Here is a 15243-nt window from a genome sequence, read left to right as displayed (position 1 = left end):
AAACTTTGCAGCTGTTCCATAGATTAATACTCAGACAGCCCTTTTAACCAAGAGCAGGCCATGCGCTTAGTGATGTAATGGCTTTATAATAAGAGTCTTATAGCTAAAGATTTTAATGTTCATGAATGTTTTTTTAAAAATTGAGGATGTTTGTTCATTACAGAAGGCATACAAACTGAGCATTTCTTGAGTTTGCTGAACACTTTCAATAGATAATAGACTGAATAGTTAGCCTCCTTCCTTACTTCTTACCTTACTTCCTTATCATATTGTTGCTGTACCTGCATCACAGCAGTATCTATTCCAAACACATGTTGTTGCTATACTGTATCTGGGATGTTGGTATCTGTTAATGGTCTTGTTAGGGTTTCTTTAGGCCATTACAATGGTTACTTCTCAGTATTGTAATGTGTATAGAACATGGTGAGGATATTAAAGTGGATTATTGATATGGCCAAATCCCCTGATGACTTTCACAAATTTAGAAATAATGTATAGCTTTGCTGATCTTTCAGCTCAGAATAAACCATTGGATGAACACAGATATATCTGACACTCAATTATAAACTTTTGTCATTATTTAAAACATTATTAAATACAAAGTTTTTTCTAAGTATTTGGAATGAATGGAGGAAGTAGACATTTACAATATCATTCAACACTTGCAGCATAATGACCGATTTGCTGTATATAAAATGTTTTTACAAGTTGAGAGATACACCATTTAGCAAATACTTTGTCATTTTTCTACTAACCAATAATAATTGGATGAGGCTCGCTCTTGACTCCCACTCCAGCACTGGTGCTTGCTGCCACAGCAACACGATACTGGATCCCAGAGTAGAGCCCCCCAATAACCACAGAGCGAATAGCTGCATCCACTGTTTTGTTGACGTCAAATCGAGTCTCGTTGGCAAGACACCAAATCTAAAAGGAAGGAAAATAGCCCCAAATATATAAATATAGCAGAAATATCCAAATGCCATGGTTTTTCAAAAGTATCTGGAAGACATACTATAGAAAATACAAACAGAGGGCACTGCATACTATATATTCATATCAAAACTTTTTGTATAATGAATTTAGTTTGAATGAAAAACAATGCTTTTTATATAGAACCAATTTGTTTCAGTAATGAATGACGTTTTCTTTTTTTTTTTTGGCATGTTTATATCTAAATCTATTCAGATCATATTTTATTAGCATAAACACTAATGAGAAAAAAAAAAATCTGAAAATGTTAAATTTCTTAAATGGGGAACATACCAGATGTATTAATGAAAATAAAATGATTGTATAACACTGCATATAAAATAGAATATTTAATTTACAAATAGAAATAAAACCAGCATATTTTTATACATTATTTTGTTTTATGTATTGTTATATATGTGTTATATTATATAAGGTACTTTTCCCATACTCTATGATTACAGTACCTTGTACTCCTGGATGATTCCATTCTGGTGGTCGGGAGGGGGAGGGTCCCAAGAGATGCTGATGCTTGTGCTGTTGTGGTTCCCTACCGTCAGGACAGTGACAGACTGAGGAGGGGCACTCGGGGCTGCACCAGGTAGATGAAGCAAATGGAATGAAGACATTAATCCAGTTGCTGGAGCGTTCATTTTGCTTAAATAGCAAAAATGCAAGCATCGAATAGGCAAAACACACACTCCTCACAGGCCTGAATATGCATGAGCCATGCAACGCTAACAACTTTGAAAAATGCCTTTATGAAGAGACACATGACAAGGAAATAAATGAAGCAGGTAAGAATATGCAGAACTAATAAACAACAGCACTTTTTATTTGTAAAATTAAAATATAATTAAATATATTTAAATTAATAAATATATATTTATACAATGTCTGCTTTGAAAATCAGTGTTGAAGATTTAAACACATTTTGATCACATTTTTTTATTTATATGAAATGGTGTTTCCACTTCTGTACATAAGACAATCATCCAAATGAAGACAATGAAGAAGGACTTAGTTTCTTCTGTATTAATATATTTTACAGTTATGAATATAGACTTGATCTACCTGGTACCATTGATCTAAGGACTATAAAATCTTGCTGCTTTTATTAACAGATTTGTGTCCACTGTCTTAAGTGGGGTTAGTCAAAGGCGAAAAGCCAATTTAAGCAAAATGACACAAAAAGGTCAATAGTTATTAAACACCAGCTTATGAATGAGGCTGGGCTTCTGACTAAGATAGAATATAGGTTTCATGTGTACCTTTGAAAGTGTGCCTTTTATACATCTTTACAGACAGTGCTTTTAGGTTGAAAAAGATACATTTTTAAACCATTTTCTCATTTCCCTTGTTGCTGGCTCGCAAGAAAACCCCAAGAAACACTGTGCTTGATTCCTGACAGGTCAATTGTTCCAGCTTTCAGCTTCTTCCTATAGATGTGCAAGAGTTCAAATCACTGCTCATCTGTTCAGGATGCAACCAAAAATAACTCAATTTGTTTCCTTCACAAGGCCAAGGAAGTGGAAAACAAATAGCCACCAAACTGTGACAAATGCTTACTTTTAAAAAGTATATTTCTAGCTAAGGAATTTTTGGGGGCTTCACACCATCTGTATCTTTGTCACCCGCAGCCCTACGCACATTATGCACAGTGCGTACTATGGGTTTGCAAATTTTTGGCTTCATAATTGTGGACTCACATATAATCTAGTGTGATTGGTTGAATCAAAAAGAACATTTTAAACTTATAGGATTGTATTGTTTATCTAGTGGTAGTAATTAGCAAACTGAAGCAGATAAGTTTGGTTGAGCCTTTGCACATTTATATAAGTTGTATTTATGTTTTAACTTTATCAGTGTCTTATATTAAAATCAATAATACATTTCAAAATCATTAACACATGATTGCCTAGTTGTGTATTCTTCTTCTTCTTCTTCTTCTTCTTCTTCTTCTTCTTCTTCTTCTTCTTCTTCTTCTTATTGATTTCAAACAAAAAATACAATTCTATTTATTTATTTTTACTTTAAAACTAAATAAACATGCCTGCTGTGTAATTTTAACTTCTCTAATATTTCAACAAAATATGTACCAACAGAATTTTTTTTTTTGTTTTTTTTTTTGTAACAGTTTTTAAACAATTCACTGTTCAAGTCGTTCTTTTGAACCTTGACATAGTCTTTTGTTTCACTGAGGCAAAATATGTTTGCTGGGCTTCACTAAGCAACTGCCTCAGGAGAACACATTTTACAGAATCAGCATCCTTGTGATCATAACAAGAAATGAATCTGCACATCTGTAGCACTGCTGTCTTGGCATGTACTTCCTCACTGCCACTGTAATCATCACAGTTACTGTTGTCCAATTTTGTGCTAAATGGCAATAATATACTGTATTTCAGAGATACAACTCATCAGGGAGCTGCGGATAATTAAAGTCACAGATGAATCTGGTGCGAATAAATAAAGTTCTACTTTATTGCTTATTTAGCACCCTCCAGATATTTTCGGTGTGCTTTTTCCTGCTTATTTTTTCTTAAAATCTGTTTGTGAAATTCCTGTATTTCCCACTGCTGAAAATGTAAGGGTATCCCTTGAGAAACACATAATGAAGGACATCCCATGCTTAACAATATCTGTCTGGATTACTCTACTTAAAACCTAATTGCATTAATGGACTACAGGAATTTTAATCATGCCAGGCTTCTCTATACTGTAATTCCTAATAAATCTACAACTCCCCTGGTTCTTGTCTGCAGTTTCTGCTGCAGGCCATGCTAACACTTGGAGCTTAATGTTCTAAATTAAATAGTGGAATCAGCAGAGCCAGACCGGGGAAAAATAAAAAAACAAAAGATTTTAAAACCAACTTCATAATACAGAAATCCACAGCTCTGGAAACACTTGATATCTTCTTATTTGTTTGATTATGTGTATGTTTTAGGAAATAAGCCTGGAATATGAAAAACGCATCTCAAATATACAACAACCATCATATACAATTTATATGAATGCATTTGGGCCCAATTTTGTACTGTATATGTATGCACTGCAATATATACAACACTGGATTCCACATAGAGACGCCTTCAAAACGTCCTAGTTAGAGAAACACAGGGATTACATGTAAGTATTCAGATTCTAACATGATGTTGTATAATGGTCTGTCATTTGTAGAATTTTTGTACAAAGATATAATTCTGGGCAGCAATGTTTTCATAAGATACTGGTATTGAATATATCGAGATATTTATTTTGTATTTATTTTACATGTTGAAATGTTTGTAGTTTTATTGTTATGTTTCATTATGTAGGCGTACAAGCACTAACAACTAACCTAAATCTGCAAAACTAGAGAATATTTTTTTCGTGCTACTTAAAACCAAAATATCTATATTGTACAGCTGGTTGGTGACAGTATTATTTGTTTTGAGTGTTGTAGACCACAGATATGGCTAAGCTTATATTTATCTACCAAAACTTTATGAATCTGTAGGTAATGGGAGCTCAAACCCCCACTGGAAAGATGCACATAGGGAAGTAGCCTTTAAAAAGTTTTGTACAGCGTTGTGAGGAAATACATGGTCCTGTCAGGTTTCAGGGACATTAACCATCCTCCTCCTTTAATAGATTGCTGCTTGTGCTAATGGCATTCTTAGTAAATCTACATTTTCCATGTTTTTTTGTATATATAATAATAAAATGGGGTGTTATGTGCACTCAGCATGAGAGCAGTAGTCTATCTGCATCACAAATAGATGCACTTTATGGAATGTAATGAGGCAAATCAGAATGCAATAAAATGTGCCACACAGGAAAATAAATCATTTGAGTCTGATGGCAAGGTGGATGGAATGTCATAAACTCTGCCACTAGGCAAGCTGCCTGTTACCTGTTACTACTGGGATTGCCAGTTACTACTGGGAATACTGGATTGTCAGAGCTGGTGGTTTGTTAGTGTTGAACTGGTTCAAGAGACTGTAATGCATGTTTAAGAGCTGGAAATACTGGTTCAAGAAAATAAAAGTAGTCAATATAGAGTCCTGTAACATTCTAAAGTAAACAATATAACACATCCCAATTGTTGGAAAATAGAAAGGTTGTAATCTCCAGACTCCATGTGAATCTGGAGATTGCATGTGAATTTTGTAACACAGATTATGGCAATGATGCATAATACCAATACAGTGCCTACCATACCTAATGTTTTTTTTTTTTTTTTTGTGTGCAAAGACTTGGTATAATTAAAGGTTCTTACCCCTATATATATATATATATATATATATATATATATATATATATATATATATATATATATATATATATATATATATATATAGGTGTCAACATTTGCATCTCTGCTAGTTTATGTATACCACCTGGTATAGGTTTATTTTTTTATAGTGCATCCTGAGTACCTCTTTTTATGTATCTTGTTGTTGTGTTGTAAAATGCAATGTGTAGTTTGTATCTTTCACCCCCATACACACTGATGCATTGGCGCATTCTTGCTAACAGAACCTACCTTCCTCAGTTGTACGAGCGGACTTGGACTCACTGTCCATCCCCTGGAATTCATTGAAATATGGCCGAACCTTGATCTCGTATACAATGCCTTTCTTGAGATTGGACAGCACAGTGCTCCTCTCAGTTGGTACTTTCACATCAGTACCCTGCCAGCTGGAAGGAGAGGACAGGCCAGAAGTCTGCCGGTACATCACTCGATAGCCTTGGATAAACTGAGATTGCCGGTCCACCTGTGAACAGCAAGCAAGATGCAATACACTTTAGATGAGGGATTCTCTGTTAATAAGAATGTAATGTGTTGGAAAGTATGTTAACAAAAAAGAATAGACAGTTAATGATATTCTAAAACAGTACAATGTTTAAAACATGGAAAGGCTTTTTATACCGTGCTCTAAGTAAATCAGACCCCTAAACTGTTATCTTTTGTTCATATCAACATATTTCAGTTACTAGTTCATAAGAGATGCTTACTGTGTGTGTGTGTGTGTGTGTGTGTGTGTGTGTGTGTGTGTGTGTGTGTGTGTGTACAGTGTTTACAGTGTAATTGAGAAATACTACACTTTTGCCTGATTTCATTGAATAATGTATGTATGATCTGCTGTGCTACTATACTGTACATGAGTGTTATAGTTTATGGTTCTCATAATGATGTGATTATATGATTTGTTCAGTTAACACTGAAGCACAGGTGAACTGCTTAATAATTAATTACTCAAATGTTTTAGATCAAAGCAGTCATTTCAGGGCATATTTGAGCAAATATGTTTATTACCCCTTTCTGTGTTTTTTGAGTATACAGTACAACTTAAAACTTTACAAAGCAGACTTCTGAAACAGATTTTTGCAAATTGTGATTATTTTTTATATCATGAATAAAACAATGCAATATGGCAAAATGGTTGCATAGTACAGTACAAATATGAATGTTTATTTATTTTTTATTTGTATTATTTTCTGTGTGTTTATCCAGTAAAAAATATATGGATGTAATTTTAGTAATTCTTTATTAATAAGAATGCAATTGCATCGAAATTAATCAAATTTCTCTAAAGTAAACGTTAATTAATGATACATTCCACTCTAAATTCATTCAAGCCTTGTGCTAGCATGAACTTGTCATGAACAGCCCAGTGATAAAACTATGTCCTTAAAACAACTATGATTGTAGAAATAATTGTTGAATGTAATGCGTTATTAAATTGATGTTAACTTAATTAAATGAGAAATTCAAACAAAGTGGATGAAACCATGTGTCCTTATTTGTATTTGTTATTAACATAACTCAGAAATGTATAAATCAGCTCAAAACTGTTTAAGGACATACTTTTACAACAAGTTCGAAGTTTACTTTTTCAAGGCAGTTATTGGAACTAAATGTCACAAAAGAAAGATGAATGCTGGTCAGCAGAACTGTTTTGATGTCAGAAAATGTCATGTCATTGTCTACGTCAAGATAGAAGCAACATGTCATGCAATGAGTAAATGTTAAGAGTCTGTTTTCTAAACTTAGCTCCATTTACTTAAGGCAAACTTTAATTTATGTACCAAAGGCTGGCTATAACTCACAGTAATAAACTGAAAGTAGTGAGCTGTGTTTTTAAGGAGGACATTAAACAGCTTCTTTTTCCTTGAAGAGGGGTCTGTAAATCAGGAAAATTGTTTCTATTTGTGTTAGACTTTCATTAATTGAATGTTTTAGGGAACTCATGACTTTATGAACATGCCTGTTTACAAAAAAGGAAATGATGATTAAACACCAGTGTAATTTCCTGCTAATAAAAACATAAGCACTCTTGAGTGCTTCAACATGAGAAATAAATTATTCTTATATTATCTGGTTTCATTTTCAATCTGTACAGTGTCTTTCACACTGCTTGAACTGAACTGAATGCATTCTATCACTGAAGGCAGATAACCTATGACAGCATGCCTCAGCTAGCTGTATTGTATGCTACTTAATATTTAAAAAAAAAAACATGTAGACTTATAAAAAAGCTAAATGCCCATTATGCCCATTTTTCAACTTTAACTTAAAATTGTGTAATATAGGCTACCAAAGCTATAGGGTAGTGTAACTTACCGTCCAAGTAACTTGAATGGTTGTTGGTGTAAGAACAACAGGGTTGTGCAGTCGTATAATCACCTCCCCCAGCTCTCTCTGCACATGCCTGTGATCCACTCCCTGTGCTGGTGGACTGATATCTGCATACATGATACAAGTTAACAGTTAAGACAGGTAAAAATACACACACACCAGGGTGTTACTAGGGCAATGAACGGGGTTGTCAACAATTAATCAGCATACCCATGGGGTTAGTGTTGGATTAGGGATGGTCAACCAATATATGTGTTGAATATAATGTGCAAAATGTCCAAAACTGGGTTTGGAGTATTATTAACATAATGTAATATTGCGGGCTGTAGTGGGTCATTCATGTTGAAAACTATTAGTAAGGATTGAGTCCCAAGCAGAAAATTCAAGCAAAGCCACTGACACATTCTGTACACACTGCCACTATAAGAACAACGATACACATTGTAAGTACTTGCATCAATGGATAAGTGGTTCTTGAGTTATGTAAAACTGTGACATAAGTATGTGTGTCTTATATACCCCATGATGGAATAATAATACAACCATATGTATACAGTAATTTAGAAACAGATTTGATACAAGGAACTTCATCTTTTTGTAAGAATCCAACTAGAACCATTTTTGATAGGAGTATTGTTGGTTAAACCTTGATCTTGAAATCAAGTTTGTGAAAACGATAGCCCACTGATTATATTAAGTAGTCATTGCCAACTGAAATATGACAGCTAAATTATGAAAGTTAACTGCTGCAACAGTATGTGAAGGTAAATCCTGAGTGTATTTAAATACACAGCAGGAACCTGTAATAGAAACATCCTATTATAAGGCCTTTCATTTCTCGACTATAACATATGTGTATAATGTGCAATATATATATATATATATATATATATATATATATATATATATATATATATATATATATATATATATATAGTGGTGTATAGTGGTGCAGATGGGAGAGAGAGAAAATGTAGTCCAGGAGGGGTTCCGAAAGACTACATTTCCCAGAATGCCACGAGAGGGAGCCAGGATGGGATTCACTGGGCTCCAAATGATAGTGGATATCACCTGCTTGCAATTAGCAATTAGCAGGCAGGTATTTAATCAGCAAAATTGTTTGTTCTGGGCAGTCTCCAGTGTGTGTGAAGCCAGGCTGTCACGAAGAAGAAACATCTGTTTAAAAAGTAGAGTGAAGACATTTTGGATATATATAAACAGAAGCCAGTAAAACCATCCAACAGCAGCCTCTGCAAAATATTTCATACCCTTTCTCCTCCAAAAATCTAAGTGTGGGAGGAGTGTTTAATTACAACTGATAAAAAACATATTCCTTTTTATGAGGTGTCAGCCAGCACTTAAAGATTTAATTTAGCAACCCTGAAGCTGGACAGCATCCATGGTTATTGGTCAGAACTGAGAGTGTTTGTCCTCCCTCTTTCCAACAGTGTCAGGCCACATACTGACAGTAAAAACGGTGCATTAAAACTTACACACAAAAACTGATTGGCCTAGGAAATTGCTGACACAAAATGCAAATAAAGAATTAATAATTATATGTCATGCCTGTAACTTTTGTCATTTAGGAATATGAGCAGCAATGTAGGTCACAGTCATTCTAGAATATAAATGTCAGAGAAAGACTGTCTGCCGACTTCTGGTTTACTCTAGTAAACTATGGGACAAAGTGACAGGCTCCCTGGTGGTACACAACCTTCTGTCAAATGCAATGCACTGTAAGATATCACAGACTGCACTGTTACAGAACAGACGGACAAGCTGCATACAAGAGCATCCAATAGGGAAAAAAGGAGGATTGATTACATTGCTGCAGGTCTCTGCATACAGAAAGCCCTTGTTTTCAGAAAAAAAAAAAAAAAGGTTTTGACAAATTGTTTTTTATTTCAAATACTGTATTTTGAATAGCTTTTATTTGCACATGAAGGTTTAATACACTGAAGCATAATATTAAACATTTATATACATTCATTTTAGGTTATGTACTTTTTTCCTTTCAGAGGTTTAACCCTGAATATTACAGTTTACTTTGTTTCAGACCACCCAACACTTAAGAGGAGAGACTTTGTAATGATTAATTCAGACCAGCAAAGCACTGTAGTGCATTTCCCATTATTCAAACAGGAAGAACACTTCTCCAATGTTATTACCGATTTTAGTAAACAGCTTGAGGGGAGGTAAATCCTTTAAAATGCCAAAATGAAAAGGCAATGGAGTACAAAGAGAAGCTGTAAAGATAACTATGTGATGATGGTGTGTGGATAAAAAGAAAATTGGAATTCTAACAAAAAGCAGTCATGGGTTTTACACCGTACACTGCTTTAGATGTTTTCTTCTTCTGTAATCAGGTTAAAATAAATGTCATGTCAATGTGGTAATCCGTGTAATATTTCTTTCTTTGGATCTTGTGCATTGGAAGAGTCTGTTAATTATTTAATTTCTATAAACACCACTCCTGATATATTCATGCTATAATCTGTAAGTGACAATAAGCTTCCAGAAACACATAATTAATTTCAGACAGAGTACTTGTTGTGTCAATATTTAAAATATAATACAGAGTACAATCTGTTACATCATAGCTTAACATTATTCACTTTATCCAAGTGTTTATTGCCAAAATATATAATAAATAACAGAACACTAAAATTACTAAATAAATAATAGGCATAAATAAATGTAAACTTCATGATGGTTTTCATCTTTGTGAACTGGGAGTGTAACTTATTCACATCTAAGTAACTGTTTGGAGTTCTAATGCTTTGCCTTTGATTTTCTGATCTCTGGAATCATGGGAGTCATGTAATCGCACGACTCACAAGGTGACATTGTGATTACATTCAATCTTGCAACCTACACATTGAGACAACCCTTTAAAAATCATTGCATTCAAAGTAAGATTACTAAACAAAGGAATTTGATTTAAGTCCTTTAATAGCCTTACCTTGAGTCCGTACTGGATCTGTTATTGGACTTGGGTCACTGAGTCCTTGTGAGTTGACGGCTCTGACCATGAACAGGTAGATTGTGTTTGGTCTAAGTCCTCTCACAGTAAACTGGGTCATCTTCACGTGATCAGCAACTGTCTGCCAACTGTTACTCACTGATTGGCTACAATAAGGAAAAAATAATGGTGAGTATCTCGTTCGATACAGAGAGGATACAAACATCACACATTCTCTCTTTATTTCTATAAAACAGGCTCTACAGTGTTTGATGTCAAATCTTAAGCTTCTACTATAGATTAAATGATTAAACATAGTAGCCTACACTGATCAGTTTTGCCAGTGATTGATCCTACAACAGTCAAGTAACTATTGTGTGGTAATTATTAGACCAAATTATTATTGAGAACTTATTTTGTAAAAACCAGTACCTGAATGCTTCAATGACATAGGATGTGACAGGTGAACTGCCTGTCATGCCTGTTTGCCAAGACAACGAGACACTGTTCTTTGTGACGTCGGTGACCTGTGGTTTGGACGGGGGTCCTGGAAGCTCACTGACATCATGATTCTTGCTCACTGTAGCTCCTCCAGATTCTACATTTATATAAAAGAGACTTAATTTAGTCCTCCAGTGGCCCATCTGCGAGAAGGCACTGAGCTCTTGTAATCATGCCACTCAGTTGCAAGAATCTGGCTGCTTCTAAAAGCCCATGTAGTAGCTCCCTTCCAATCTGACCGAAAATTATTTTAAACATATTTAGTTTTAACCCCAACCAAATTTTGGGGATCAACATGTCATGTATGTATTTAATTTAATAAAAAAGTTGGTTAAATAACACTTTACCTCGCACTTCAAGAAAAGCGCTCCAAGATGTTTCCCCACTGGAACTTGCAGCCACACAGGTATAGATGCCAGAATCAGAGAGCTAGTTTAAATGTAAGATACTGTATGTAAAATCCATACTATAACATATGAAGCATCCTTCATTTTTGTACATCTGATAGCAATGCTACTTTGCAGCAAAACTCATCTGGGGGTTATATGTGTTCATAGAAATAGTGTAGCATCCAAAAGACACCACACATTTGCTAATGTATGTAAAGAAAATGCTATAATTTAGTGCACAGTTATGGGTACCAAAATGCTCTTTCCTGAATCCAAACAACAGACCTGAGAGCTAGAATCAATGATGACCCACAGAAGTGTCATTGAATTCTGTCTGAGATCTCCAGGCTACTGTTTTAATTGCTACTCTTTGGATGAACTACAGGGATCTTTTCAAGCACAGCGTTTAATCCAGCTGTACAGTAAAAACACATTAACCTCCTTGGCCTGACTCTACTTGAGTACATGGGAGGGAGACTAAATGGTTTACCCAAAAAGTGCTGACATTAATTTCTTTAATAAATTCTATTTTCTACCAACAGTGGTTGATAATTAATTTATGGCTGCTGAAATGCCAAAGACTGATGACAGCTGGTATATCTCTTTTTTTGCTGTTGTTTTCATCTTTGTCTCTCTTCAATTTATTAAATAAAATGTCAGCAATATAAAGATTTGTCAAGTCAAATGGATATTATGGATAAAGCAATGTATTGCTCACTGTTGTTATATTTACTCAACTCCAAATAAGCTAACGTGTTTATTGGCAACCGTTTTTCAACCTCTGTTTGGCTTATTTAACCCTTACGTGCTACTGGAAGTAATCCAAGAGCTTTCTCCTTTATATAATAAGGCATTGGTTGCTAAGTGTTTGTACCAAACAATTTAGAAAAATCAATACTTTCTATGTATCCTTTACAGCAAAAGCAATATGATTCCTTTTAATTTACTTTTAACCTAGATACAACTGAAACCTGTCAGGAGCAGATTTAAAAGGATAATGGAAAATAAGGACAGATGAAGAGAGGTTGCTGATGGGAGGAAGGTTATTAGGGGTGTTTCCCCTTTTGGACCTGAATGTATAAGGGTTTAAAATGTTGCTCAACCTAAAAGTTAAAGGGTCTAATCTGGCCTAGGAAACTATTTAGTGTAGTTTTTTGTACTTGTTTTTTAACTGTAGACCTTTTGATACATCTACAACTCAAAAGATTTTTAGTTTTACAAAGTAGTCTTACTGTTGTTTCAAATTTAGCTGTCTGGCAAAACAAGAAAAAATCCCCCTGCCTCCATTCCTGCTGTCTAAGGGCAGGTTATATTGTCTTTGACTTGACAATAGAACCTGCTTTAGGTAAACTTTTTACAGGACACCCAAATTATGGGGATAATACCAAAGAAAGACAATACCTACCCGTATGTTTTTGATTTGAAGGCTTCCTCGGTCCTGTAGAGACATCCTAGAGTCTTTTCCAAGGAGACTCAAACCGTCCTTTAACCAGCTGATGGTAGGAATAGGGTCACCTAAGGCTTGGCACTTTAGCAAAGCCAAACTGTCAACGGCTAGTGTCTGATTAGCTGGTCCTTGGCGGATAATGGGTGGGGGCCTGTCGTTCAACACTACAAATGAACACACAAATCATTAAATAATGCTGATATCTAAAGGTGTATAAGGGAAGCCAATGCTTTCTGAAATAGGGACTAACCTCACTTGACAGGTTTACCTTTGTATAACCAAGCAATTCCTTTCATTGGTTGGGAAAGTGAAAGATATGCAAAAACATCAACAGGTAAGAATGATTAGTAAGTAAACGATTAGAAAGAGGGACTGCAGATTTCTTCCCTGAATTTCAACCAGACCATCCTGATCATATCATTACACAGGCACCAAATGGTATTACTTAGGAAGTTTCAGTTGTTTTGCCAGCATAATACTGCATTTTTATTGTGGTTAGTAAATAACTAGTAACTCACCATTTTCAATTCAGTGAATCTTTGAACTGTCAAATCCATCCTCAAATGCCCATTCCCTCAAAGTGGGGAAATTACCTTTTATGAATGACCTGAAGGTTGCCTCTTGGTACCAAAATATTGCTATAAGCCTTGAATTGAATTTATATAGCACAAATTAAGGCTTTTTAACCTCTTAAGAGATCATGATCAATGAAATACCAGAGTGTCCCTAGGCTCAGAGAATCTTTCAGCTCCAGTATTCTGGGTGAGAGAACATCTTCCTTGAGACCAGGGGTGAAAGGTTAAAAGAACACTTACAGTTCCTAATGATCTGTGAACAATTGTATAGGCATTACATTTATAGGAAATAAATTCTTTATCGAAAACAACATTGTTACCAATTTATGTAAGTCCAATTACTGTTTTGGAAAAAAGTATACGCCTTTAGTGCAGTTATATATATTTTTTCTATACTGCTTCATATCCAGAGAACATATACATGGGAATATGTACAAATGTGGAATATTTCAGTGTTCTTTTTTTTTTAATGTCTTGAATTTCAGAACTGACTAATCTATTCAGACTTGTGCTACCACACAACATTCATTAATTTTAAGGTGTAGATTAATGATGGTAAACCGTATGTGTTAATGAACAACTCTATTCTATCCTGCTGTGAAATTTGTCCAGGAAAACCCACAGAATGTCAACCTAAAAAATAGGAAAACTTTGGGTTTGCTTTTGGTGTTTTCAACACCATTAACTACTATCTGTTACTTCCTATACATTTCACTGTTCTTCTACCAAATTACCTTGGTCATTATTTCCTCCAGTCAGATTCTGTTTATTCATATTGTCTTTCAAACACAATTTGTCTTTGGTGGTCCAGTGAAGGACACCTCACAATTACATTGCAGTGGGTCAACTTGGTAAGGTATATAGAACTTGGTGTCCATTTAAAACTTTTTACCTGGGACGGGAAAGGTGTTGTAGTTGGAACACAACATCTCAACACGGAAAAACATTGGTTACCCTAGTCAATAAATATTATGTAAATATAGGGAGATAGCATTCTATATAACATATTCCATAGTTTTTATGCCATTTTTTAAATATATATGTTATAAACCTGTCAAATTAGACACAAAATAAATTGTCCTTAATATTATGAACATAGAGTATCCATCACAAGCAAGATTTGAGGTTACCAGAGCTCATTTTATATAATACTCAACAGCTTACCAATAGAAATGTGGTTAGATGGCTACAGCTTTGGTATTAATTTAGCTTGGCTCCTCTCAGGTTAAACTGACAGTGTCCTTGTCATGGGAGACCACACTGTGTCACTCAGCACTATGTTTCTCAACATAACTAGAATTTAAATCACCAGTGTAGTTTTCATTTCAGGCTGTATTGCAGCATTTTAATACTAACAAAAGTTGCTTTAATAACAGTAAACAATATTTATAAAATAATTGAAGCCTATGCATGGTTATTAGAAAGTACTAATACAAATCAGTACACTAAATCTCTAAACTCGTCAAGTGGTGGCAACAAGGTAACAGGACAACACCAAGGGGCATATAGGATGGTGTAGCTGATGCCTATATGTGTTATTACATTAACAGCTTAACATGTCTGACATTCATGTTAAGGTGGAGTTCTATTGTCAAGCTAACAGAGACAAGAAATTTCAGAAGGACAAATACAACCTATGAATGATGGTGTTCTTAACTTTGCTATGTTTTTTTTTTTTTTTTTTTCTAATGCTGTAGTATAAAATAGACCAACTGACATTAAAATCTAGCGTATAATAGCATTTAGAGTGGGAATATGCTGTACCATGT

The 15243-nt window shown here is 34.7% G+C and overlaps 1 protein-coding gene across 1 annotated transcript in view; it reads right to left on the bottom strand.

Moving 5' to 3' along the window:
• The window catches only part of LOC121321276 (roundabout homolog 2-like), a 261265-nt gene that overhangs the window by 50880 nt on the left and 195142 nt on the right, over positions 1-15243 (bottom strand). The window contains exons 10-17 of the mRNA XM_041260177.1: positions 12858-13063; positions 11411-11492; positions 10995-11160; positions 10563-10729; positions 7586-7707; positions 5504-5735; positions 1440-1564; positions 756-927 (exon numbers count right to left, since the gene is read on the bottom strand). Of these exons, the coding sequence (XP_041116111.1) occupies positions 756-927; positions 1440-1564; positions 5504-5735; positions 7586-7707; positions 10563-10729; positions 10995-11160; positions 11411-11492; positions 12858-13063 (1272 nt within the window). The remainder of the gene's footprint in view (positions 1-755; positions 928-1439; positions 1565-5503; positions 5736-7585; positions 7708-10562; positions 10730-10994; positions 11161-11410; positions 11493-12857; positions 13064-15243) is intronic.

The sequence above is a fragment of the Polyodon spathula genome, chromosome 9, assembly GCF_017654505.1.
Source record: "Polyodon spathula isolate WHYD16114869_AA chromosome 9, ASM1765450v1, whole genome shotgun sequence".
In the NCBI taxonomy this organism is placed as follows: domain Eukaryota; kingdom Metazoa; phylum Chordata; class Actinopteri; order Acipenseriformes; family Polyodontidae; genus Polyodon; species Polyodon spathula.
This window is presented reverse-complemented; position numbering and strand designations above follow the sequence as displayed.